The sequence below is a fragment of the Pezoporus occidentalis genome, unplaced genomic scaffold (genome assembly GCF_034315485.1).
Source record: "Pezoporus occidentalis ecotype Australia unplaced genomic scaffold, CSIRO_AGI_Poc_V1 ctg110, whole genome shotgun sequence".
NCBI lineage: Eukaryota > Metazoa > Chordata > Aves > Psittaciformes > Psittacidae > Pezoporus > Pezoporus occidentalis.
Genome location: NW_026912887.1, coordinates 1,863,330 through 1,889,206, shown reverse-complemented (window position 1 = coordinate 1,889,206; position 25,877 = coordinate 1,863,330). Strand labels below are relative to the sequence as shown.

At 49.1% G+C, this 25,877-nt stretch overlaps 2 protein-coding genes across 5 annotated transcripts; both read left to right on the top strand.

The window, feature by feature from the left end:
- Nucleotides 1–918: 918 nt before the first annotated feature.
- Nucleotides 919–8,832, top strand: NCF1 (neutrophil cytosolic factor 1). 2 transcript variants are annotated; one of them, XM_062632080.1, is made up of 11 exons: nt 926–1,394; nt 1,863–1,943; nt 2,261–2,336; nt 3,126–3,291; nt 3,398–3,453; nt 3,688–3,810; nt 4,296–4,403; nt 5,171–5,288; nt 6,111–6,218; nt 7,764–7,906; nt 8,545–8,832. In XM_062632080.1, exons 1-11 carry the CDS (start codon nt 1,323–1,325, stop codon nt 8,694–8,696), a joined length of 1,203 nt encoding a protein of 400 aa, XP_062488064.1. In that variant the 5' UTR covers nt 926–1,322; the 3' UTR covers nt 8,697–8,832. The 2 variants fall into 2 exon arrangements, with proteins under 2 accessions (XP_062488073.1, XP_062488064.1); XM_062632089.1 differs by lacking the exon at nt 6,111–6,218 and having other exon boundaries at nt 919–1,394.
- A 1,677-nt stretch (nt 8,833–10,509) lies between these two features.
- Nucleotides 10,510–25,546, top strand: RCC1L (RCC1 like). Of its 3 annotated transcripts, none has more exons than XM_062632050.1 (11): nt 10,510–10,816; nt 11,662–11,791; nt 13,923–14,051; nt 14,902–14,968; nt 16,081–16,132; nt 17,162–17,246; nt 18,275–18,456; nt 19,858–19,942; nt 20,999–21,172; nt 22,472–22,557; nt 24,148–25,546. In XM_062632050.1, exons 1-11 carry the CDS (start codon nt 10,523–10,525, stop codon nt 24,223–24,225), a joined length of 1,362 nt encoding a protein of 453 aa, XP_062488034.1. In that variant the 5' UTR covers nt 10,510–10,522; the 3' UTR covers nt 24,226–25,546. The 3 variants fall into 3 exon arrangements, with proteins under 3 accessions (XP_062488034.1, XP_062488040.1, XP_062488050.1); XM_062632056.1 differs by lacking the exon at nt 24,148–25,546 and adding an exon at nt 23,146–23,423; XM_062632066.1 differs by lacking the exon at nt 13,923–14,051.
- The last annotated feature ends 331 nt before the right edge of the window (nt 25,547–25,877 follow it).

The window sequence follows — 25,877 nt, the reverse complement described above, 5'->3', positions numbered from 1 at the left end:
AACAACAACACAACTGTAACAACAAAAATACTACAATAAAACAACAAAACTACAGTGTAAGAACAAAACAACAGTATAGCAAGAATATTAGAACAAGTGCAGAACGAATGCAGAACAATAAAAATTTTCAACAAATATCATAGCCGCTGACGTTTTGCCCCGGTGGTGCAAAAGGCCACTTGGCATCTCTGCTGTCCTCCTCCTGGGGGAAGAACAGAAAACCAAACAGAAGAGGTTTAGTCACAGCCGTGTACATCGCAATTTAGAAGGAGGGAGATGCTGTAACAGCTCAAATATAAAAACAAAGTGTGATTTCATTAAGGAACGTTTCAATGTTTGTGTTTTTTTCAGTAATCCAGACTGCACCCAACACACAATCACAGGGCTCAGAGTAAAAGAGCTGGCAGCGAAGCCCTCCTGGGGGTGGTGGGGACCCCACGGGCAGGGGGGGCCAACTCTGGGGTGACCTCTGGCTCCAGCTGCCTCTGCCGCTCTCCCAGTGAACGGCACCAGGGGAGAGAGCACCGCAGCTCCTGGGTGCTGGTAAAGCCCTCTTGCTAAAACACCACATCGGGTCTTACCGAGTTCTTTTAGCCGGAGTTTCGGTCACAGCGCAACAGTTGGCAGCAAGGAGGAGCAAGCGATGCTGCTCAGAGCTGAAGCGGTGGAGCCCGGGATCTGTTGAGACACACGCATCACGGCCATAGCAGGTCAGGGGCACCGCACAGCCCCGGGGGGCTGCCGCTGGCAGGCTCCACGCGGGCCCTAGCATCTTCCCTTGCCTCCCATACAAGCTTCCCGGGTCCACAGCCGCTCTCACACGGGACTGCCCCCGCCACAGCCGTGTCCCCACTCCGGACCCTCTACGAGCCTGCCCCTGTATCTCAGCCCCGCACCCTGCCCGGCAGTGCCTGCCGTCGGTCACGCTGAGCTGAGCCACCCCAGGACTTCATCGCGGTAGCGCCGATCTCGAAGAGGTGCCCCCGCGCTGCACCCGCACCACGGCCCCGTCACAGGCGGATCCCGGGCGGGCGGGTGAAAACGGACACGGCGGCGGCCGCGGCTGCCACAGCGGCAGACGGGAGGGTGCCCTCGGGGGTGCCGGAGCGGAGGGAGGCGGTGTCCGTGCGACGGCCGGGCGGTGCCCGGGAGGGAGCGGGGAAGGGAGTGCTAGCAGCTAGCGCTGTGACTGCAGCCGGAGTTCTGCTTTCGCGGGGGCTTTAACGGCGGAGCGGAGCTGGGCGAAGGCAGACGGGAGGAGAGGACGCCCGGGGAGGCACGAGCAGGGCGGGCGGAGCGGGACGTCGCGGCTCGGAGCAGCCATGGGGGATGCCTTCATCCGGCACATCGAGCTGCTGGGCTACGAGAAAAGGTTCTTCCCCAGCCAGCATTATGTGAGTATGCGACAACCTTCTGACAAGCTGAGTAGTGAGGATTGGATGTGTAAAAAGAGTCTGGACAGCAAACCTCTTTAGATAAACATGACCAAGGGCCTAAAGGCAGCCTTTTTTTTCTTTTTTCTTTTTTTTGGGGGGGAGGGGGGTTTGGATCATGGCTGGTGGTGTGAGCTGGATGGAGGCAAAGGCTAAAATGTCTTTAACACACAAGTTTTGAGGCACCTCCTTTTCAATCCATTGGTTACTTTGCAGGCTTGGAAAGGGCTTTACCCTCTTTGATTCCCACTTGTCTGCATGTTTCAGCCCCCTTTCTGTCCCTGCTGAACTTCCCTAGTGCCCAGCTCACTGGCTACCTGGGCAGAGCTACTCGTACTGGGGCGGTGGGAGAAAAACAGTTTATTTGAAATGGAAGCACCCATAGGGCTTCAGCCTGCAGAGCTGCAGCTTCTATGCTTTGCCCCTCAGGTCTACATATTCCTGGTGAAGTGGAACGACCTCTCTGAAAAGCTTGTCTACCGCAGGTTTACCGAGATATACGAGTTCCACGTAAGTTGTCCCAAGGTGGGCCCCAGCCCTCGGTCCAGAGCTCCAGGGCTCAGGTTGTGGAAAAAGAGAGTGAATTCAAGTTGAAATTGCCCCAGACTAAACCTGACTTGGAAGAAGCACATAGGTGCTAGTGCTTCAATGTCCTTTGCTCCTAGTAAGGAGGAGCCATCATCTCTGTGCTCCCCAGGAAAATTTCTCCCAATGTCCTGGGTCCAGCCAGCACGTTCTGGTAGCAGGGGGGTGAGCATGAGGAAGGGGTTGTTCCAGAAGGGTCTCCTGGTGCCACCCTCACAGGCGTACCTGGGTCTGCTCCACAGAAAGCACTGAAGGAGATGTTCCCTATTGAATCTGGGGACATCAATACGGAGAAACGGATCATCCCGCACTTGCCAGGTGAGGGACAGGCGCTGAGGCTGGGGGTGGAACAGAAATTGCAGTTGGCTGGGAAATTCCCCAGTGGGCCGAGCTCCGCTGGCTTCCTCCAGTGCAGGTGCTTGGTACCATTTGCGTTCCTGCCCACTGGGCTTGAAAGAAACCAAAGCCCCAGAAAGGTCTGAGCAGCAGCAACAGCAATTTACCCCGAGACTTACCAGCCCTGCAGATCCTGTCCTTCCTCCCCAGTGGCTGGGCACCCTGGAGGCACATCCACAGCACTGGCTGTGGGAACCCCCTGGATGATGAAAAGGGTTTGGCCTTGGGGAGCCTGAGCTGAGCACTGCTTCAGTGACGCTGTCGCTGGGTTTGGTTTTAGTGCCCTTATGGCAACACATATGTTGTAAGAGGAAGCAATGCAATATGTCTTCGATGACAGGAAATGAACTGATGAAAAGAGCTGATGGTTTGTCCCCAGGCAAGGTACAGGTCAGCAAAATTCCCCCTTTATTCAATTTCCTCCTTAAAAAGGAAGCAGGGAGGATCATGAGAATAGCTGCTTCTCCCCAGGTTTTTGGGCACTGGGCATGTCTCCCTTGTGCTTGCCAAGGCTGGAGTAGCAAAGGAGGAGATGGAGCCATGCTCCTACAGAGCTTCACCTTTTGGGCACCATGCAGCCATGCAGTACCCTTGGGGCCAAATCCACTTGTTTTCAGGGCTAAATTAATGACTCAGAGAAGCCTGCTTGAGCAAGTAATCAAAACAGGGCACTCTGTCTGATTTTTCTGAGTCTTTTCCCCTCTCCCCCAGCCCCAAAGTGGTTTGATGGGCAGCGCTCTACCCAGAACAGGCAGGGCACGCTGGCCGAGTACTGCTACGCGCTGGTCAACCTGCCTCACAAGATCTCCCGCTGCCTGCACGTGGTCAACTTCTTCAAGGTCCGTCATGATGACATGAACCCTGTCACAGACAGCCAGTGAGTCCAGCTGCCTGCCATCTGGGGGGAAAATCCTGTGTTCCCAGCCTATTGCCAGCAGTGAGGGGTGGTTGGCACTGAGCTGCCTTTGCTCTGACCCATCTAGGATCAGGAAGCCTGAGGTCTTCCTTCTGCCGAAGGATGCCAAGAAAAACTCCACAGGTAAGAGGCCTAGGAGGGGTGCAAGTGGCTGTCTCAGCAGCAACAAAGCCTGGCAGGGAGACAGGCAGCCATCCATGGCTCTGGCCAAGAACATGGTCTCTGTGCCAGAGCTGAAACCACAGCCTCAAGGGAAGTCCCTGTCCTGGGATTCAGTTGGTTTAGGACCAGAAGAGGCTGGGAGGGCTGCTTTCGGCATGCTCAAAGTGGGGAACATCTCTCACTTCTCCCATACAGACATCACGGGCCCCATTGTCCTGCAGACGTACCGAGCTATTGCTGACTATGAGAAAAGCTCTAAAACTGAGATGGCTCTAGAAGCTGGGGACATGGTGGATGTCGTGGAGAAGAGCGAGAGCGGTATGTGTCCATCCCTCCAGAGACCCCTGAGGGCCAGGTGCATCCTGGCCACTGTTTCAGCAGGGATGGGGTCTGCCCATGTATCTTGTCTCCAAACTCAAGTCAGTTACGCCAGCGTGTGGGTTAAAGGGTAGGTGGTTGTAGCAGGGTCTCCTGGTGGAGAGAAGAGGCTCAGAGCAAATGTAACCGGCCTCTCGGCACTTCCCGCCCCCTTGGGACATGTTTCACATTCAGATGGAGCCACATGACAGTTAGTTTTGGCCAGGGAGGGTGAGGGGCAATCCTGGCAACCTTCTCACATGCCTCAGCCTGGTTTCCTGCCCAGGAGGAAGCGGAACGAACTGGCCAAGCTCCCTGGTTGCACCATGTAAACAGAGACCAGCCCTGGCGCCGTCCCTTCCGCCCCAGGCCACGTGGATGCCTGTACCCTGGTGCTGGTGTCCCCAAGCACCCTCTGCTCTTGCCCATGGCTGCTTTCCTTGCAGGCTGGTGGTTTTGCCAGTTGAAGAATAAACGGGGCTGGGTGCCAGCATCCTATCTGGAGCCGATGGATGGGCCTGATGAGTCTGAAGAGCAGGAACCCAACTACGCAGGTGAAATGTTTTGGTAACCAGGGTGTGCAGCAGAGCAGAACCTCCCACAGCTCCCAGCTGGAGTGGGTTATTCAATAGCCCCAGCTGGGCAGTTCACATGGAGCAGGAATGCCGGGCAGGGAGATGTCACTGTAGGAGCTGCCAGGAGGGATAAATCTGATGGCTTTGGTGCCTCAGTGTCAACCTCAGGAGCTTCCCATGATCTGCAGCTCAACATCAGATGCTTGTTTTGGCTGATCACAGATGCAGAGCTTCGTCCAGTGGCCATCCTGGGCTAGCTAGATGAATGCTGTGTTGCTGGGTTAGCAAAGGAGCACTGTGTAGCACCTGAGCCTAGGACCTAGGTGCAGGCTTTTCCCAGTGCTTGGCTCCTGCACTGTCCTCATCAGCCCTTCCATGACAGCACAGAGCAGAGGGAAGATGCTGCCGCCTCAAGCTGGTTGCTCTCCCAGCTTTGTCTTTGTGGTTTTCAAAACACTGCAGCAGACTCTATTAGCACAGCACTTCCTTCTTCCTCATTTAATCACCTGAATTAGAAACATGCTCTTCAGCAGAGATAGATGTGCTTCCACTGCTTGCATTCACCAGCTTTCTCCTGGAGAGGGGCTGGGATGAGCTGCAGGCTCTGTCAAGGCTGGAGGAAGTCTGAATCCACACTTGGAGACCTTGGTCTTGCCTAAAATGTGTGGTAGATGCCCTGGTGCTTCCTCTCCTAAGTGCTGGAGAGGCTGAGCCCACACAACCTGCTGACCCGATTTTGTGTGCAGGCGAGCCGTACGTTGTCCAGAAAAGCTACACAGCCATGGAGGAGGATGAGCTGACCCTCAAGGAGGGTGATGCCATCGAAGTCATCCACAAGCTCCTTGATGGCTGGTGGGTCATCAGGTGAGAGATGCCAAGAACAAATCAGGCGAAGCAGGGATCCAGGCAGAGGGAAGGGACGAGGCAGCAGTCCTTCACATCGGGGTTGTGGGTGCGCTGCCCAGCACTTCCTCTTGCAGGGCTGCCTGTGCCTTTGCCAGGTGTTAAATGTTGCAGCTGGTGCTTCCTCTGCTGGGGGCTTCTGAAATGTCCAAGAAGGAGGCAGGTAGAAAAAGCCCTTGTTATTTTGCTCTAAGTATTGCAGCACATCTTCCTTTACAAAACCTCAGCTTTGATTCCAGCCTGCCCTGCACAACTCGGGGTTTCCCAAGGGGAATCCCAGCTGCTTTTGTGCTCTGGAGAGCCACAGGCTGTGCATTCACAGCAGGACACGGTGTGGCTGCAAACCCTGGGGATCCTCCTTTACCAGCTTGTGCATAGGCACATGGCACCAGGAGGATCTCCTGGTGTTTGCAGATGTGCTGGGCTGGACAGCGCAATGGGCCAAGGGACCAGGGAGCATTTCTTGAGCACACAGCAGCAGGGTGTCTGGCAGGAGGCCCTGAGTGATGCTTTGAGAGCCCAGAGAATCCCCCAGGGGACACAGTATGAGCTGGTGAGACCCTGAAAGCTGTGAGCCATTGCTCTTCCTGCTGCCTACTTGTTTCTGGGACTCAAGCCGCACTTTCAGGGAGAGCCATGGGCACACAAGGTGCAGGGACAGTCAAAGCTCTCCTCGCTGCAAGCAGCAGGAGAAATAACCCATCCAGCAGCAGCTGGGGGCATGAGGAGGTGATAGTTGCAGAGCCATGACTGCAAGTGCCGTTGCTTTGTGTTGCTCTGCAGGAAGGATGAAACCATGGGTTATTACCCCTCCATGTACCTGCAGAAAGCTGGGGAGGTGAACACCTCTGTGAAGAGTGAGCTGAGGAACCAGAGCGCTCCTCCACGGAGGTAGGAGAAGCTCGGGGGGGTGGGTGGGCAGGGAGGACTAAAGCTCTTTTTGAGTGGGGTGAAGTTAAACCAGACAGGGATTTGTGGTGTCCCTCGCTTCCTTGGCAATAAGGAACTGCCTGGCAGAGATGTGAGCAGGGCACACACAGACCAGGGGGCAACCCCCTGGAGCAAAAATAGCTCTGTGCTCTCCAACTTCCCCAGGCAGAGAGGCACGCCAGCATTCCTGATGTAGGCTCCTTGCTCCAACAGGTCCTCCAGCCAGGCGTATTTCTCCTTGTCCTTCTGCAAAGTTTCTTTTATGGGCTAATCAAGTTTAATTTTCAGATTGGCCTTTTTCTTATTTCCTAAGTGCATCCACTGAATCTTTGAGAAGCGAGGAGAGATTTGACTAATCAGAGCTGCCAAATGGCCTAATCTGATGGGAGGATTTGAGCTAATGGAAGGGATTTTATTTTGATTTAAAAAAAAAAGATAAAGAGCAGTAATAACTCATTAATTCTGATGCAAAGAGAACTGCTGGGAAGGGCAGACCTTGCTGCTATCTTTTCTTCCCTATGAGAAAACATGCTATAAAATCCTTCCAAATCTAGCTCTGCTGGAGCACGGATTGAGTGTGAAACAGTGTGAAATGGCCCAAATCCACCTATCTGAGTGCAGTGATGCTTACTGAAGCCCTTAAGGTAGGGTGGTAGCCTGTGTCAAGGACAGTGACCTGCCCCCAAGGGTGAACCCTGTCCCTATGGCTCTGGTGACAGCAGCCAGGCTGAGCCCTGTTGCAAAGGTGGTGACCTGCTGCTGTGGGTAAGAGCTTTGCTGTGAAATGGGGTATGTGCTCAGAGCAGGGAGGGTGCACATTGCCCTAAGCAGAGCAGGAGGACAATGCCATGGGACGGGTATCAGAAGCCACCTTTCTCATACCCTGGTAGCGAAGGCAAAGTGATGGCCTCCCTCTGCCTGCCTGGGGACTGCTGCTCAGCCTTTCACTTCTCTCAGCAGCTCCTCTGCTGTGGGTTCAACACTGCACATCCAGGTGCACGCTGACACATATCTCACATACTGTTCTTATGGCCCAGGAACTGATCCTTGGGCGTCAGGGATCCAAGCCAAACCCCACACCAGGGATCTCAGTGTTTCAGCCAGTACAGAAGCAACAGTGTAGATCTATTCATCAGTTATATATCACTTCCAAGGCTTGCTTGGATAAACCTCATGCCCGTCTCATCCTTCTAGCCTTGCGCCCAATCTACCTTGTCATTCCCATCATTACTTTCCAGACTTGTGCTCAGGCTTCACCCTTCAGTGTCTGCTTCCAAAGCACCACTCCAGCTACCTCCTAACATGCTGTACATCACGTCTCCCCTACAGCTGCCCCCAAGTACTGGCTTCCACTTGCTGCTTTCCACTGGTCAAAACCAAACAGCAGATGTTGTGGTTTGGGTGAGGCAGAGGAGGAAGTGTGTGGGGAGAAATGCTCAGCAAGGAAGTGCACAGTGTGAGCCTGCTGACATGGAAACTGAAAGTGTTGTTTCTAACTCCCTGCAGATCCACCATCCGGAACGCAAAGAGCATCCACAAGCAGAGAAGGAAGCAGATCAGCCAGGAAACCTACAGGAGGAACAGCAGAAAGTACATCCAGAGCAGGAGGAACATGAAGGAGAATTTCCAGAACAAAGCCAATGTCATCAGTGAGTCTCAACAGGGCCTTTGCCCTGGCCATGGGCTAAAGTCCTGCAGGCATGGCCTGTACCTTCCAGTGCTGGTTGCTGGAGTAGGACAGCACACAAAGGCCACAACTGGTCTGTCCACCCTTTTCCTATGGGGAAAGCATGTGCAGGGCGGTGTTTCTTTTCAGTGAGGTTTCTTACCTCTGGTTATAGTTCTGACAGAGAAGGAGCAGAATAGGGTCCTGGTGGGAGGTCAGCCCACATTTAGGACCTTTCCTCTGTCCACCTAACCCCACCTGTGCTGCCGTTACCACTACCATTATCATGTACGTTAGCTGCCAGCAAAGCACCTAGAGGGAAGTGATGCACGAAGGAGGCTGCTGTTGTTGCTTTAGATCTGTAATCCCCACAGCTTTCCCAAGGGAGAGCAGCTCCTTGCGTAGACCTAGGGCTGGGCTTCCAACTGGGCAAAGCTCCCAGCTGGGCACTGGTGGGCTCATCCCACCACCCTGACCTCCAGAAAGACCATCGCATGCATGTGAGACAGGAGGAGAGGCTGGAGCTTTGGTGGCCATTACATAGGGAGCTTTTGAACGTTGACATGAAGGTGTTGGGTGGTGGAGAGCTCTGACCCACCTGTACATCTGCTTTACCCACAGTTGAGAAAAACGAGCCAGAGGAGAACAAGCCCAGGGCTCAACCTGCTGTTCCTCCCCGTCCCAGCAAAGACCTCATCCTGAACCGCTGCACCGAGAGCACCCGGAGAAAGATCTCCATCCACCGTCATGACGAGCCCAAGATGTCCGAATGACACCATGGGCAGGGTCCTGCTGCACCAGCTCCTGGGGAGCTGAGGCCCCCAGAGCCTTGCCACTAGGCCCCCTTTTACCCCCCATTTGTATTTTGGATGATTTTGCGTTTTTCACCAATAAAGGAGAGACACTTTATAGACATGTTGGTCAGTGCAGGTACCAGGGAGATGCCGAGAGGATTGGGCAAGGGTCTTTTGCTAAAGATGATATCGGGGAGGAAATTTGGCTGGGGAAGCAAAAGGATGGCAGCTTCCTCCTGGAAAGTGGCTGCTTCACTCCCTCTTATGGAAAGTGAAGGCTGGGATGTGCAGGTAGGAGCGATGAAACAAGGTGGACCCCGAAATAGCTGCACAGGTGTGGCAGGGGTGGCCTCCACCATGTCAGGAGGACAGTGGCCATCACAGTGCCAGTGCCTCTGGAACAGGGCTGCTGCTCAACAGGGAGCATGGTGTGAGGGCTGTGTTTGTGTGCCACCAAGCCCGCCCTGCCGCTGCCATGCCAGGCAGGTTTGGGTTTGGGTTTGGGGCTGCATCTGGGTTTGTGATGGAGCCTGGGTCTGGACCTCGGTGTAGGTTTGGGTTTTGGTCTTGGTTTAAAATTATGTCTGAGTCCGGGTCTGGAACTGCACCTAGGTCCAGGTTAGGGTCTAGGGCTAGGATTGGGTCTAGTTCTCAGTATGAGACTAGGTTTGGGTCTGGGTTTGGATTTGGGTCTGGGTGTGTTGTCCCTAAAATGAGGATTCTCCAATAAGCAAATCAAGACAAGGAGTCAAATTACTTGGTTTTATTTCAATTCTGCAGATTCAGGTGCTCAGCCTCTGCTGCAGCCAGAACACCCTTGTTCCAACTCGTTTGACATTTATACTAGCAAGGTGTAACCGATTGGCAAGTAACAGTTTCCTTTACCACCCATGATGACATATTTTCATATGCTTCATGTTAAAACAATTAGGGAGGTCCTCTAATTAGTCTCAAAGGGGTGTGTACTTTGGTATTAGAATTACGCAGGGTTAGCCAAGGATTCACTCCTGTGTGAACTTTCGTTCTAATTCATGCACATGTCTCTGTCTAATCAGCAAGGCAAAATACAGCCTGTGCTGTCCGGCGGCTGTCCATGATGCACGTCGTGGTTAGACACATTCCATGGTGTCCAACACAGACCCGTGTGATTGCTCACATGGTCACTCTTAACCCTATTACTTTGGCACCAGGCGTAGGTTTGGAATTGGGGCTGGGTCCAGGTGTGGGTCTGGGATTCGATCTAGGTGCAGGTGTGGGTCTGGGATTCGATCTAGGTCCAGGTGTGGGTCTGGGATTCGATCTAGGTGCAGGTGTGGGTCTGGGATTCGATCTAGGTGCAGGTGTGGGTCTGGGATTAGATCTAGGTGCAGGTGTGGGTCTGGGATTCGATCTAGGTGCAGGTGTGGGTCTGGGATTCTATCTAGGTCCAGGTGTGGGTCTGGGATTCGATCTAGGTGCAGGTGTGGGTCTGGGATTCGATCTAGGTGCAGGTGTGGGTCTGGGATTCGATCTAGGTGCAGGTGTGGGTCTGGGATTCGATCTAGGTGCAGGTGTGGGTCTGGGATTCGATCTAGGTGCAGGTGTGGGTGTGGGTCTGGGATTCGATCTAGGTGCAGGTGTGGGTCTGGGATTCGATCTAGGTCCAGGTGTGGGTCCGTGTCGGACGCTCCCGGGTGCCGTAGCCCCTTTAAGAAAGCGCCGCGGCGCCGCTGCCGGGCGCATGCGCACAGGGAGCGGTGAGCGGGCGCCTGCGCAGAGAGGAGGCGCGGGTGAGAGGTCGACAAGATGGCGGCGTGAGGGGCGCGATGTGGGGCTCGCTGTGGGGCGCGCTGAGGGGAGCGCGGCCCCTGCCCGCCCCCAGCCGGGGCCTGGCCAAGCCGGCGGCCCCGCAGAGCACCCGCCAGCTGAGGGAGGCCGAGGAGGCCGCCCCGGTGTTCCAGTACGCGGGGAAGGCGGCCAAGCGGAAAGACCGCGTGTTCGTGTGGGGCTTCTGCTACTCGGGCGCCCTGGGCATCCCCAGCTTCGTAAAGCCGGACGCGGGCTGGAAGAAGCCGCGGCGGATCCAGGTCACTCCCTACCGGCTGGAGACGGAGGAGAAGGTGTGCGCGGGGCCGGCTCCTCCGGCCGTGCCAGCCCGCCTGGGCAGGCTGCGTCTGTCGGCAGGGAAAGGCGTTCCGGAGCGGGATGTGCAGGCCTTGCCGTGGTTCATTTATTCCATGGCACTGGTCGGGGTGGTTGTTGGTGTAACTGCGGTAGCGCAGAGTTCGGAAAAGAAATCGGCATTCTTTTGTCGAAGGTGTGAAAGAGCAAGAGTGTGAGCAACGTTTATCAGAGAAAGGGGGGGTCATTTTCAGTGGCTTCTATGTACTCTCACCTCCACGAAATTGGAACCTTGGGTTGCAAATCACGTTGTTACTTTGCCTGCGCGTTTCAGTTGCTACGCTGTTGTCCGGTTCAGGAGAGTCAGAGCTTTTATACTGGGCTTTTCTTTGGCAAAAGGACTAAAATGGGAATGTTATTTTCATAATTTCCTTTGGTTTGTTTTATGTGCTGCTCGCCAGCAAGTAGCGCTTCCTGTTGTGTTTGAATGGGTCCTAAATAATGCAGTGCTATGTAACCTGCTCTCGTTGGCCCTGTCTTAGCAGGGGGGTTGGACCAGATGATCTCCAGAGGCCCCTTCCAACCCTAATGATTCTGTGTATGTATGCACACGAAAATAAAACTCTAAAGCAGTAATGTTGGACTTGAGTTTACACTATTTTACGTATCACTGAGGGGTGTTTCCAGTCCGTTTTGTAAAGACCGTGCGTACTGTGAGTCTGGGCCGTGTTTGGATACAGCTTAAGGAAGGCTGAATGCTGATGGCCCAGTAGCGTAGGGTGAAACTTGTTCTTCTAAGCTCCAGTTTATAAATGAATGGTGTGGTCTGTGTTTGTTCTCGAAGATCTCCTCTGCTGCCTGCGGTTATGGATTCACTCTGCTGTCCTCTCGTACCACAGACATCACCAAGGTGTGGGGAATGGGGCTGAACAAGGACTCCCAGCTTGGATTCCAGAGGAGCAGAAGAGACCGAAGTAAGGGTTGAAGTGTTTTATAGACTTGGAGGGCAGCACTACAGGATACATATGATGTGAGAAACTTCACACTAGAAAGCATGAAAAATGCCCAGGAGGCTTTGATGCAGAGTGCAGGGCTGTGCTTTTGTTTGGTTATTTTTAAGAGGGTATTTTTGGCAACTTAGCTGTGTTTTTTGTATGCCTTGTAATTGGTCACAATATGCATCTGTTCTGTGCACTGTGCTTACATTTTTGCCTGGATATAACTAAAATATCAGTTTATTCTGCAGAAGGGTGTGTGTGTGGTTAAGGTGTTGCTTTGAACCTCTCTAATTTGGTAGTAGACACTGTAGTGGACTAGTTAATAAAAGAGTTTTGGCAAGATGCTTTTGCACCTATAAACTAATTTGCTTTCCCACAGAGATCTTTCTATACAGCCCGTGGTATTTTTTGTGAGCCTGTAGAGGTTTTTTTATTTTAATACCAAATTGCATTTTGAAAGAGAAATGTGTTATTCAGTCACTCTGTCTCATACCAGACTCTCGAACGCATTTAAGATGATAATTTCAGTGGAGAACATGGCCATCTTCCACCTAAGACAGATATGAAAACCACTGACTTCTCCAATAGAATGGCTGTCTCTGACTTGCTTCAGCTCTTAGTTCTGTATGTGCTGAAGTCTCAGGGGTATCTGGTAATTGACTTGTTTTTCATCTGACCCGCTGATTGTTTTTGCCAGAGAATCCAGAAATAGGTTAAATAATTTTGCAGTTCAAGCACTTCTAAAGAAGAGAGTGTTCAGTGTGTAGTAGGATCTGCTGACAGTGCAGCGCAGATCAGTGGGATTGCTACTTCCCAGACATGAGCTTCCTGTTGTAAAGCTGAGTTCATTACTCAGTTTTACAAGCTTACTTTGGTACCTACTAGTCCCAGCACGGTGTCCCTGTAGATTCTTTGTTTCCAAGGGAGTATGCAGCCTTCTGAGTTATTTCATTTCATGCTCTAACTTCAGCTGTTTCTAAGCTAAACTGTTCATATTTTGCTCTTGCCCTCCTCTTCCTTAGTCACTTCATTGCCTCTTTTCTCCAGAACCCCTCTGATTTCAGTGATGATTACCACAGATCCCAGCAGCTTGTGTTGCTCTGCTGGAAGGAACAGTGAGAGAAGAAAAGGTTTTTTGCTTTGTAACTCCCATGTCTCTAGACAGACACAAACGTCGTGTTTCAGTTCCTGCTATATTGCATGCCAGGCTCCCACCATTGGCAAACAGCCAGTTATAATGCCTGTCACATCAAGTAGTGTCTTGCTGTAAAAGGTTATCTAGATTTTCTGGGTATTTTCTAAGTGAAGGCAGTGGGAACTAGTTAAAGCACTGCTGCATGTGAGCAGAATACGGCTTTGGGTGCTCCTGGGTTTTGTTTCAGTTGTTACAGTAGCTTTGATATCAAAGCTTTTTGTCTCCCCTTAACCTTTTCCCTAGTACTGGTTGATGTTTTGCTGTTCTTCCTTTTTTCCTTTGTTTCCCAGTTGACCATAGCTGATTACATATTCTTCACGTTACTAAATCTTCTTTCTAGTACAGCCTGTCGTTTTCTTTTGTAAATGCTGGATCTTTTACCCCCTGGGGAGCCAGGCTAGCTAATGTTTCCTGCATTCCTTTTTTCTGAAAGGGCATTTAATCCACAGTTGTTTAAATATGAAGCCCTAAGATATTTTTTGTTCACCTTAGTGATTGCTGCTGTTGTACCTTGATTGCAGTATTCCTGGTTGCACAGAGTGCTTAGTTCGTGCATGGTGTTAAGCCATAATCCAGCCTTATTTACCAGAGTGGGTAAACATATGGCTGAAAGCCTCTGTTTCTGAGTTCTGGCCACCTGAAACCTTGATGACATCTACCCTGTAGATGTGGATTTTTGACTTCAACCAGTGATTATTGGCTTCAACCATCCCTATGGCTTTTAACTTCTCCCCCCCCCCGAAGAATCCCAGTCAGCCTTTTACTTTGGTTAGTATCATGGCTTTCTAAAATATATCTGCTTTTGGAGCAAAATAGAAGCGAGTGTGTGTATGTACAACAGGATGGGCAAATAAATGATGAATTTGCTTTGTGGAAGCTACTGACTTGTAAAATTTCTCTCTCTTCCTTAAGCTAAGGGCTATGAATACATCTTGGAACCCTCTCCAGTTCCATTACCACTGGAGAAGCCGCAGCAGACTCGAGTCTTGCAGGTGTCCTGTGGGAGAGCCCATTCCCTGATCCTGACGGACAGTGAAGGAGGTATAGCATTGCTTGTCAGGTGTCCATTGTCACCAGCACTGTGCTTTTATTAAAAGCTCTGAGAAAGATTGTCTCTGTCTCTCAGAACTAGGCCCCAGGCAGCCTGTTCACACTGGAAATGGAATGCAGGTTGCTATTGGCCTTTGTGGGATTGTTGCTGGGAGGGAGAGCCCTGAGCTGATAATTGCATTGAGCTCTGCTTGGCTCAAGCTATAAATGTGTTGGAAGCTTTTTCACTACAAGTGTTGCAAAATATGGATTGTTTATCTAGCCTTGGGCCTTGTTCAAGTGTAGCCTGTCTGGCTGAACAAGACAAACATGGTTTTGAATGCAGTTTTGGATGACTATACCAATACTCCTGTGTTACTTTCGCCTTGAAGCCCCAGAGTGCTACACTTACAAAAGCAATTCATTAACAGGCCTTTACACAGAAGATCCTGTTTGAGAAGTGGCTTTCCACATCTCTGGGAATTCTGTGGTGAGGTGGCTTCAGTGCTATGCCTAGTGATCCAGTGCTGCTTATCAGTGGGTGAGCTGGTTCGTGGGTTGATTTAAAGCTCCTGTGGGAGTGATGATCTGTTTCCAAGTCTCCTTGGCAACGGCAGGATGTTACTAAAGGCAGCCAATGGGCTCCAGGTGCCTGCAGTAATATTGTTGGGGTATTGTTGACAAAAATGGATTCAGTCACTTGAATTTAAGTGGACTTGGTTTGAAGAAAGCCAATGCCAATTTTTACAGCACTGTATGCTATCTTTCATACTGAGGACCACATGAAAATATTTTGTGTATCTGAAAAGAGGCTTTCAGGGGGACAGTAATAAAACGAGTGCATTTTATTATTGTTTTTCAGTTTTCACCATGGGGAATAATTCTTATGGACAGTGTGGCCGGAAGGTTGTTGAAGATGAAACGTACAGGTGAGACTCCAAAGATCCTGAACTTCCTTAATCTTAAAAAATATAATTGCATGAAAACAACCCTACAGAAAAGCCTGGAGTTGGGAAAAGTCTGGTAGTGTAAGGATCCTGTTTTAAGTATTCCAAGAATAGGCTTTTATGCTGCAGGCATCATGTAAACAGCCTGGCTTTAAATCCAGGCTGGGCTCTAGCACCCTTCTGACTACATTCACGAAAGGCAGAAAGATGTCAGCATGTGACAGATTTCACAGGGCATAGTGAGAAAGCTCAGCCTTCATAAATTGCTCGTGGTAATTGGTGTTAGTAGTCAGTCTTTCTCCCTTTAGCCTCCTGCAAAATCTGAAGGTGTTAGAAGTGCCAGTTAATGATGAGAGAGACATCCTTTTGTTTAATCTCTTTGCTGTAACTACACTTAAATCTGCAGTGCTTTGCCTTTACAGGGTTTTTGTGGGCCACACCAAAGCGTATTCTCAAAATGCTCTCTCAGATAGTATTGATGGAAGTGGATAGTGGGAATATGTTGAAAGTCACCGATTCCCTGGCAGGGCCTAGAAGAGGTCTTGCTTGTTGCTCTCTCTGTGATCCACAAGAGTTTTCCTGTGGAGTTAAAGAAAACAACTGTGATTTTGCTAGCTTTTTTTCACTTTGATACTGGAAGTTAGTCATTAGATTGTTCGAAACAGAAGTCATGCTTTTGTGAAAGAATGACATGGATGTTAACACTACACTGTGCTCTGGGATATCTGGTTAGTCTCTAGTGAGGTATAGTATTTATATAGGTGCTGCAGTATTATCAAGTGTCTGTGTTCATTCTAGACTAGGGAATTTGAGGATTGCTCCCACCCCTAATTCCCATGAGAGTTTATATTTAAAAAGTGACAGTTCTTAACTTCTGAAATAAGAGAACACAAAATTACTTTTCTTCTTTGTGCAGTAGTTTTATAGTGGAACTGCTCTTTGAATATAGAAAAGAACATGTGAAAGAATCTCTTTGTGTAATAGCAAAGGGGCTTTCAGTAAAGGCAGGTCTACCTTCATGTTTTTTGGTTGCAGTCCTCTGAAATCCTCTGTGTTGCCTTTTGTCTTCTCGGTGGTTATTTGATGGTGTCCAGTGAAAGCCATGTAATTCATCAGCTGAAGGACTTTGACAGCAGAGTTGTCCAGGTAAGAGGATCATCTGAATTCTGAAGGTGGATTGAAAACTGGCTGAACAGCCATGCTCAGAGGGTGCTGATCATTGGCATGGGGACTAGTTGAATGCCAGTGAGTAGAGCTGTATTCCCAGGGGTCAGTGCTGCATCCAATTCTGTTTAACATTTTCACTGATGATCTGGATGATGGAGCAGAGTGTACCCACAGCAAGTTTGTAAATGATAAAACAGGGAGAAGTGGCTGATAGACCAGAGGGTGGTGCTGCTGTCCAGAGGCTGGAGAAATGGGCTGATGGTGAAGTTCAGCAAGGGGAAGGGCAGATTCCTGTACCTGGGGAGGAAAAGCCCCAGACACCACTGCATGCTGGGGGTTGACTGGCTCAGCAGAAAAGGTCCTGGGGGTCTCAGTGGACACCAGGTTGACTGTGAGCCAGCAGTGTGCCCTTGCTGTAGAGAAGGAAATGATATCCTGGGCTGCATTTGCTCAACTCCTAGGTAGTACCTGTGTGCCAGGGAGGTTGTTCTGATGCCTCCACTCTCTTAACTTGTGGATTAAATATCTTTAATCTTTGGCTGATTTCTAAGGTCTGCTTTTGAAGGTCTTGATTTTAGTTCCTGTTATGCCTGTGGCAGGCATGGTTGCTAGTTCAACATAAATGTCAGTTTGAGAACAGATGTGTTCCTAGAGCGCTTACACGGCAAGGAATCAATAGCAGTTTCTAGCTGGCATTGGAGCCATGTGGTAGCACTCTGGGAAGGGACATCTCTTACTTACTCTTTGTTGCTGAATTGAACTTTCTGTTAACCAGGCCTTGCTTTGGATCTCAGAACAAATCAACTGAAGCAATATTTTCCACAAGGAAAATTCTGTATCGTGCCTTCCCTGTCTGTAGAGCTTTCAACAGGGAGAGAAAAGTCAAAATCTGAGATAATGGGCACTGTAGAGGTTCATTGCTCAGCTGGTTTGCCAGTAATGCTTTATTAAATCCATTCTCAACACATGAACTTCACTGACCAGCTCTGACTTTCTGCTTGTGTGCAGGTTGTATGTGGGCAGGACCACAGCCTGTTTAGAACCAAGAAAGGTACAGTCTATGCATGTGGATGGGGAGCTGATGGACAAACAGGTAGGACCTCAGTTCAGCTTGCATTTCAGTGGGTTGATGAGCATAACAAGCTGTCCCTAATTCAGAGCTTCTGATGTATATTTGTCATGCATGTATGGACAGAAAAGGGCTGGGATGTTTCCAGCTGTGTGCAGATGGTCTGAATACTCTTGTGTAACCAAACTGAGACAAACCAGTTAATTTTTAGAAGAGCTTTAGGATGCCATGCTGGCAATCTAAGCATGCAGTCTGAGGAGAATGTGCCTGCTGTTTAAAGCTTGTGAGGGGATGTGGAAGTGGTATGGGAAGGTTAGCTCCCTTGTTCTGGGCAGGCTTTGCCTTCCCAATTCTTATTTCAGGGTCTGTTTTGTTTCTTGCTTCTTTTGAACTGACAGAAGGTTTTGGCAGCTGCTGCTGTCTTAGCATGGGATCTTTGGCCATGCCCTTTTTCTGGTGGCTTCTGTCAAAGAACTTCTTCACAATCCTTTCTACCATTCCTTCTGCTGCTTCTGAATCTGGGTGCTTCCCGTGGTTGTCTTGTATAGGCATACTGTAGGCCATTCTCGTTTCTGTCCTCTGGCAGCCCTTTCTGTCCTCTTTTCCAAGCAGCCCTTTGCCATGTAGTGTGTTTCCTTCCCAGCCTCTTTTGCCACTTCACCTGTTGTTGTCCGATTGCAGTGTGCTGTTAATCATGGCCTTCTTTGCAGAAGGCAGGATACAGCCAGTTTGTGAATCTTCACCTCTGTTGTGATGTCTGCCTGGCTTGGTTACTGCTCTCTCAAACACTTTGGTCCATGCAGATGAGGGAGGAGACTGTTTTCCAGGTGTGATTGTATAAAGGTGTTTTGTACTCTAGAGAGGCTAGTAGAACTGGTGTTTGTGGCTGCTTGTCCTTTCAAACTGGTAGTTAAACAGATGGACAGGAAGATTTCTTTTGGAGGAAGGGTGATTGGATTCTAACATGACAAAATGGTCCTATGTAGGTGTTAAAAGTATGTCTGGAAAAAATGCTTCATAATCCCTCTACTTTTATTTCTTTTTCCTTTCAGGTCTTGGACACTACAACATCACCAGTGTTCCTACTAAGCTGCGTGGTGACATTGCTGGAGTAAATATTATCCAGGTCTCTTCCTACGGGGACTGTTGCCTGGCTGTTTCAGATGAAGGAGATGTCTTTGGTTGGGGAAATTCAGAATACCTGCAGTTGGCATCTGTCACAGAAACCACACAGGTCAGTTGGCCTGAGGGCATGGTTTTACATGTTTCAGTTCAGCTGCTGTGTGCACATTCAAAAATTACACACCTCTCCCTGCTCTGGCTTCCTTAGGCAGCAGTATAAATCAATATAAACTCACACCACTAGCAGGCTGATTTTACCTATGTTCACAAAACCCCTCTCTCTGAAACGTTTGTACAGCTTTAGGGCAGTACATTTCCCAGCTATTGACGTGCAAAAGTTTGTGTCACCTCGCCCCAGTTTGTCTGTTAGAAAGGAAGAGCGCACCCCGTGTTCTTTCTCCATCCTGTGGATTCTGCATCAATTTAGATCCAGCTTGAGTGCCTGTATTGGTTTCAGGACAGGATTTAGGCTTTTGGCTGGCTAATCTAGACTTTGGAGTGGTCCTGCTTTGAGCCCGGTGCTGGTCCGTATGGTCTTTGGAAGTCCCTTCCAATCAACTTGTATGTTGGTGATTTTTTCATGAACAAACTAGTAGGTTTATAGCTGAGTCCCCAAGAAATCCCAGTGTCTCACAGCTTAGTTTTTTAGAGCAAATTCGTGGGGCAAAGATACAGTGCTGACTTGACACTAAGGATTGTAGTACTGAGGTAACTGGGCAGATGGTTTCCTCCTACAGTGAAAGTAGGAAATGGAGTCAAGGAATTAATTGATACTCAAACTACCCTTAGCAGAAGACTTAAGAACAGACAGTTGAATTGGTAAAATAGGTACCTCTGTTTCCTATGCCTGTTCTTGTAAGGCTACTTAGTGAGATCTGTAAGGCCTGAAGACAGTGACCAGGTTAAGTAGTGTAGTAGTTTCCTGGCTGGGTGCTCAGTGGAGGTCAAGAGGGTCTGAAATGGATGAATGGCATGTTTGTCAAAGTGGGAATTCTAGGGACAATGTAGATAAAGGCCAAATTCTGGAATCGCAGAGCTGGATATTGGAAATCCAGGGTCACTGTTCACATGTGTGAAGCTATGTATGATTCTGTTGTGCTGAACTGTACCAGATAAGAGCGATTTTCTTCAAGTGATTTTTTTCATAGTCTGTTCAAAAATGCCATGGGCCAATTTTGTGAAAACTTGCCAGTGTACTGACTTTCCCATTGGGTCTGCCTCAGAGAGCCAGGGATGTAAGCAGATGTTAAGCATTCCCGTCTTTGTTGCCATGCATCTAAGTTTTCCAGTGGGTAACTTTTTCCACTTTGTCCTCGCTCTCAGCCTTAATGCATTTCATGTAGGTTTTTTAATCGTGGGACTTGCATTCATTCTGTAATTCAGGCAATAGGGGTTGTCTGTATCAGCAATTCAGTGAATGTAACCCCTAATCAGAGCTAGAGACCAAGTTTAAAATGTGTATCTAGTTGGCAGTTTACATTGTCTGTAACAAGTCTTTTGCAACCTCACACAGGTGAATGTTCCCAGACATTTGCCATTCAAGATTGGGAAGATAAAGGAGGCTGCGTGTGGAGGGACTGGCAATGTCGTGCTGACGGGTGAGCTTGCTTTTACATTCATCCTCTTTAGTGCAAGCCCATGTTGTAAGTGGATTGTAGCATCATGGAGCATGTTGGGTTTTTTTACTGGAAACAGAAGAATACTGTCTTTAATGAGGAAGGGTGGGAGACTTGAGAAATCTGTGATGTAAGAATGTACACGGGGAGTTACTTTCAGTAGCCACAGTGTGTTGCTTCCAGTATGTGCTGTGTGAGCACTTGAGCAAACTAGAACAAGAGCATGGTTGCTGCTTGTGGCTCTGATCTCGTTTGCTGATCACACGGGCCATATGCGTCTGTAATGAAGATGGATATAGGGAGGAAGGATGGCAGCACTTGAGAGAAAAAGAGCCCTTCAGATTCTATAAATCTGACACGTAAATAAATCTTGATAAACTCAGCTGGCGAGCAGAGAGTTCTGAGAACAGTGAAGCTCTGCAGCAGGCTTCTTAATGAGTGCTGCTTTGGATTGCTGGTGGCCAAGGGAGCACAGCTTGAAAGTAAAGGAACGAGGGAGAGGATTGTACTACTTTCATGAAGGATCATCTCAAGGAAGATGTTCATATATATGATGTGGTTGTGAAGACAAAGATATTTGAGTTTCTAGCTTGAAGGGAGCAGACATAGCAACATACTCTGTCTTATGCTGTCCAACTGCTGCCTTTCTTGGGCACCCAATGTAAGGCAGAATGCCAGGCAGAGCTACTGCCCTAGTGCTGGTTTGGCCATGCCTCAACGGAAACAGTGGTGGTAATAAAACACTCAACATCTATCCCATCAGTCAGTAAGCTGAAGTATTTTTATCCAGCCCACACTGTGTTGGCATGATTTCCCAATTAAAGTTTTGCCTGTGAAGCTTGATCTGCTTGCACAGCTTAGGAAAAACTGAAGGCATTTGGATGGGAATGCATTGTTTGGAAGTTTGAAATAGTCAAAAGGTGCTAGACTGCTCTGGGAGAGAGGAAAATATCCTTTTGGACCTGATTAACTCTTGGTCGTGGCACGAATTTCACAAGCACAGACTTTCTTACAGAATGTGTTCTTATTGTAATACAGAAGAAGGAAATGTTTTTGTCTGGGGATATGGAATTCTTGGGAAAGGACCAAACCTAATAGAGACAGCAGTGCCAGAGATGATCCCACCCAGCCTTTTTGGCTGGTCAGACTTCAGTCCGGACATCCGTGTTGCTCACGTTCGCTGTGGACTCAGCCATTTTGCAGCACTTACAAGTAAGTTTCTAGTCCTGCTGTCATGGAGAAGTCCCATTACCGTGTTATTCGCAGTTAAGAGAAAACCCAAGAATCTGTCTTTGGACTTGAAGCTCACTGGACTGCAACAGGAGGGGCAGGCAGCACATTTACAGGCGTCAGCATGGTTTCTGACATAGGTACTGCACTAGCGTATGCTTCAATTAAGGAAGTGTTATTCTTGTAAAGCAAACAAAACAATTCTCTAAAACAGGAAACCTGGGAAGGTTTTTTTCATTTCCTTGTAGAGATTAAGTCAGCTGCACTTCAGAAGCAGCAGGAATTCATGTGATAAATGAACAAACTAAAACTGAGTCTAAATCAGGCTCGGGGTTTCTTGGCTCCTCTGAACAATTGAGTTAACAATCTGAGGTGAGAAGACCTGGGATTTAACCTGCAGAGGGTATGGTTGATATGTACACCCTGTGCTTTGTACCAGCCTTAAGTTTTGAATTTGAAAGCCATCTGAGAGTGGGCAGCAGAGGGCAGCAGCGCAGAAAACCCATTGCTTGGTGGCCAAAGTAATAGTTTACCAATGAAACACGCCAGGTGCCATCGTGCTTAGTCCTTCTTGGGGCTGTGGTATGCATGGCACTGTAAGTCTGGTTACAGGGTGCTTGTAACTGGTCTCCCCCTGGTATCGAGGAAGCTTTAAAAACTGCCTTCTGATTAAACTGTGCTCATGTTATCGACTGTGTTTCGTTTGTCTCTGCTAGGGGCTGATCTCAACACTTCTGAGATCCACATGTATTGCTGAGGAGCGTAAAACTCTCCCACTACTGAACACAAGTTCCTTTTCTTTTCCCCAGTTGTCATTAGAAGGTCACTTGTATCCAGCAGAATAACCAGTCCCTAGGTGGTGGCCTGGGACAGATTTCGCTGCCTTGCTTACCTGATTTGCTGTGCTGAGAGCTGATGTGGGTCAGCTGTTGTTGCCTAATTTCCAGCACAAATGATTGACTTCGCCATGAATGATTCCCTGGAATCTCTTCTGCTGCGCTCTTTCTTCAACTAAAATTCCAAAGCAAGAGCTGTAAGAGGGGGAAGCAAAGACTTGTGCCCAGAGCTTGCTGCTTGTCTTGCTCATTAGGCATCGTTTTCCCTAAGCACAAGTACATTTATTGTACTTGGAACTAAACTTAATGGCTTTCATACTGCATGTATAGCCCTTTATACTCCCAGAAGCACTGTAGCCACACTTGTCAGAATCTCAAAGAGAATTCTTCCTTTTTAATGACTTTGCCCTGTTTCATTCTTTTGATTCTTTTTTATCCTGTATAGACAGAGGAGAACTGTTTGTATGGGGCAAGAATCTAAGAGGGTGCCTGGGAACTGGAAGAATGGAAGACCATTATTTCCCATGGAGGGTAAGAATGGAAGTATTAAGGTCAAGAGTATATTCTTTAGCTAGTCTTTGTTGTCTTGAGGGGAGGAAACATCATTTGCTGTGTAGTTTTGTTGAGTAACTTTGAAAAAAGTGGACTCCCGAGGTGACTGTGGAACTGCTTTGTTTTCCAGAGGTCCTTGTGTAGCAGGCTTGGGGATGGGGAGATTCAGGAATTCTTTAGTCTGCTATCTCAGTATCCGTTTCGGATCCCAAAGCAACATCTGGTACTCTGTTGCATCTGAACAGTTCTTGCCTCCCACTCATCCACAGTTTTCTACCTGCTGCCTCTTACTGCCTCTTCCCTCCCTTACTAACCCACACTTTTGTACAGGCTGCAAAGAAAACCACCAGCATTGGTCATCTGTGACCAAAAACGCTTGCATTACACATCTGAATTAGGTGAACATTTTGGTCATTGGTCAGACTATAGTGGCAGAAAGGTCCACATAGGAGTGGACCTATGACCTTCCCTTGCTCCTCTCCCATGTCAGGCAGCTATGGTGGTGGGTCAGTGGATGGGTTATGTAGCTGTAGTAGGAGATCCTTAGCCACTGAACTGTTTTCATAGCTGTTTTGCAATGCTTCCAGTTCCACTCCCTTCTCTGATGGCTCTGGGAGCCAGACTCTGAGGGTGTAGAAGAGTCTTTGGCTCTGGAGTTCAGCACTCAGCCTAACAGATGTTCCCAGTCTCCATAAAGGCCGAGTAGGAGAGGAGGGAGGCAATCGGTGTGACCACCCTGGAGTCCTTCCCTATGTCTGAACTTGCAGTGGATGTGTATCTTTAGCATGCTTTCTCCTATTAAAAATGAATTAAAAAGACAACTCTGGAGCATTTGCCTAAAACCACACTGCTGTGGCTGAGTGGAGTTCGTGAATTCACCAAGTGTGGCATGTCCAGGTTTCCCTAAGTGTGGACATTGAGGGTTATGCTCCCTTGAACAGCCAGCTCCTGTTTGGCACTACTACAGCAATGTATCAAAACAGGGGCAGTTACCAGGATATTTGTCTGTGACGCCCTGCTCTAGAACCAGCCACCTCTCCTCTCCCTTAGCTCTAACTTCTTTTGTAGCCTCTGCTTGAAGTCAGCTTTACATGAAAGAGCTGTAACTGTTCTAGTGAGTGAGTTGGATCTGCTTAGCATCATAGCAAAAACTGCCTTAGGCTGGAGTTGAGCTTTTGCCTTGTTCCAGTCCTTGCTGATGAGAGAAGAGGCAAATCCTCGGGCAGATCCTCTTCCTGCTATCTGGATTACACTCTGTTTGGTCGTGCTGTTTCTGCTGCAGAACAGATGGGCTGAGGTTACGGTCTCCTCACTATCTGCTAGTGAGTCCTCATGTTCTGTCCTTCCAAAGGCTTATGTCCTTCTGTGGAGTGTGGAGGGAGACAGCTCAGCGCACAAGCGTGTCTGGTGCTGAATCTTCTTCCTCTGGGTTTTCAAGGTGGCACTTTCATTGGCACACGTCCCTGTGAAACCAGCTGGCATGTTAAGCAGGAGGAGAAGGAGAAATAGGAAATACCAGGTGCAAAGTCCCAGCTGAAGAAATAATGCACTCTTGTGTGTCTGATGCAGGTGACTGTACCCGGTGAGGTGGTGGACGTTGCGTGTGGAGTTGATCATATGGTAAGCATGGTTAAGTCTTTTACCTAGCCATACTGCTGGGCCTCAGCACTGTGCTAAGAAGATGGGGGCACTTGGTGATGAGCTCTTGGAAGGGAAGACTCATTCTGTGAAGCCAAGCAAGAAGTGACTGTGAGCAGAGATGGCCGTAGTAGCTCCTGGGTGTGTTGTCATCTCTGCATCACTGAAACGCTCCAGCCTGGCTGCAGGAAGGAATTACATTCCCTGAGGAGTGAAAATGCAAGGAGTGCTCTGGATGGTTTGTGATGAGCTTATGAAGAGACTGAGGCCAGCCACAGCTGGTGAATCCCTCTGTGCCTAAGGATGGAGGGCATCTCCATCAGGGAAGACTGGCATGAGGTGAAATCTGTAGCACAGGACATTAATTTATAGGCGCTTTCCCTGTCACCAGCTCTGGGGTGTCAGGGTTGGCCTTATCCAAAGTATTTCTCAAGGAAAGGGGGGTTTTTAATAACTATTTCTTTATGTGAAAGAAAAGTCATGCTGGCTGTTGGAGTCCAGCACAGCTGTCCTTGTGTGCTGCACTCTGCTCAGGCTGCTGTTCGTGTGGAAGCTGAATGCACAGTGGCTGGGAGGCAGAGGTGTGCTCTTACCCTGGGCTGTTACAGGCTTTCCACGTGAGCTCTGAACACCAGAAGAGCACGTTGGTTAAAGTGGAGGAGTGAGATCCTGTTTGCAGGAAGGAAGTACTGTTAAATAAGACAGCCTGGAGAGGTAATCATAGGCTGTCTATGCTGCTGTTGCTGTGGAAGGACAGATTGATAGTGACAGTAGCCAGTCTGTCCTGTTTATGGAGGCAGGCTGGCAACAAAGCTCCCTCTTGGCTGCTTGCAGGGCTGGTGCTCAGGCAGTAGATGTGAACAGTGACAGTGCTTGCTGCTCAACAAGTACTTCAGTCTTCATGTGCTGACCACAGACCACTGCCTTTGATTTTTGGGGAGCGTCCCTGCACTCTGCCTTCAGGGGTTTGGTGGCTCTCAGTTGCAGAAAGCCTTTTATATCATACAGGCTTTTTGGGAGCACCGAGCAGGGTATGGAGTCTTACTGGGCAAGAAGCAGAGCCTTGTTTCTTGGTACCTTCTTAGCACAGAAGTTGTGGTGAGCGTGGTTAGGCCATGGTGAGCTGATGGAGATGGGATGCAGGAGCTGTGTGTACCTGTAGCAGGCACTTACAAATCTCACACTGAAGTGTGGGGAGCTCCCTCTGGTGAAATACCCGAACCATCAGGTGAAGTTTTGTCATTTCTCTCAGGGGGGATGTGTGCTCTGTGTAAATGAGTTTGGCAAAACCCAAGCTGATGCATTTTTAATAAAGTGATTGTAAAGTCTTTGTCGGTGGTAATGGGAATATTCTTGAGCTTGACTTCACACGTGAGCTGCTCCATCTTGCACTCTGCACTTAAACGTGAGCAGTCACAGCGGTGTGACAGGAATCTCTTCTCTCAGCTGAGACACCTCCGTATCTGCAGGACTGATCCCTGTGTAGGCAGGTCTCCATGGACCCAGGGGACGCCACGCACTCACATTTAGCTGAAGTTCTGTATCAAATCTTGTGTAATTGCCAAAAGTCAAGGGGTAAGCTCTTGATGAAACAAGTCTTGAAGAGCTTTGCATATAATACAGGAAAGGTGAAATAAAGTACGCAGGGACATGTATATGGG

What these genes read in the sequence shown, in the direction of transcription:
- NCF1 (XM_062632080.1), top strand. Translation starts at nt 1,323, where the DNA reads ATGGGGGATGCCTTCATCCGGCACATCGAGCTGCTGGGCTACGAGAAA. An exon ending in TCTTCCCCAGCCAGCATTAT is followed by an intron (nt 1,395 to 1,862) that starts GTGAGTATGCGA and finishes TTTGCCCCTCAG; the next exon opens with GTCTACATATTCCTGGTGAA. An exon ending in TGCCAAGAAAAACTCCACAG is followed by an intron (nt 3,454 to 3,687) that starts GTAAGAGGCCTA and finishes TCTCCCATACAG; the next exon opens with ACATCACGGGCCCCATTGTC.
- RCC1L (XM_062632050.1), top strand. Translation starts at nt 10,523, where the DNA reads ATGTGGGGCTCGCTGTGGGGCGCGCTGAGGGGAGCGCGGCCCCTGCCC. An exon ending in GAGGAGCAGAAGAGACCGAA is followed by an intron (nt 11,792 to 13,922) that starts GTAAGGGTTGAA and finishes CTCTTCCTTAAG; the next exon opens with CTAAGGGCTATGAATACATC. An exon ending in ACCATTATTTCCCATGGAGG is followed by an intron (nt 22,558 to 24,147) that starts GTAAGAATGGAA and finishes TGTCTGATGCAG; the next exon opens with GTGACTGTACCCGGTGAGGT.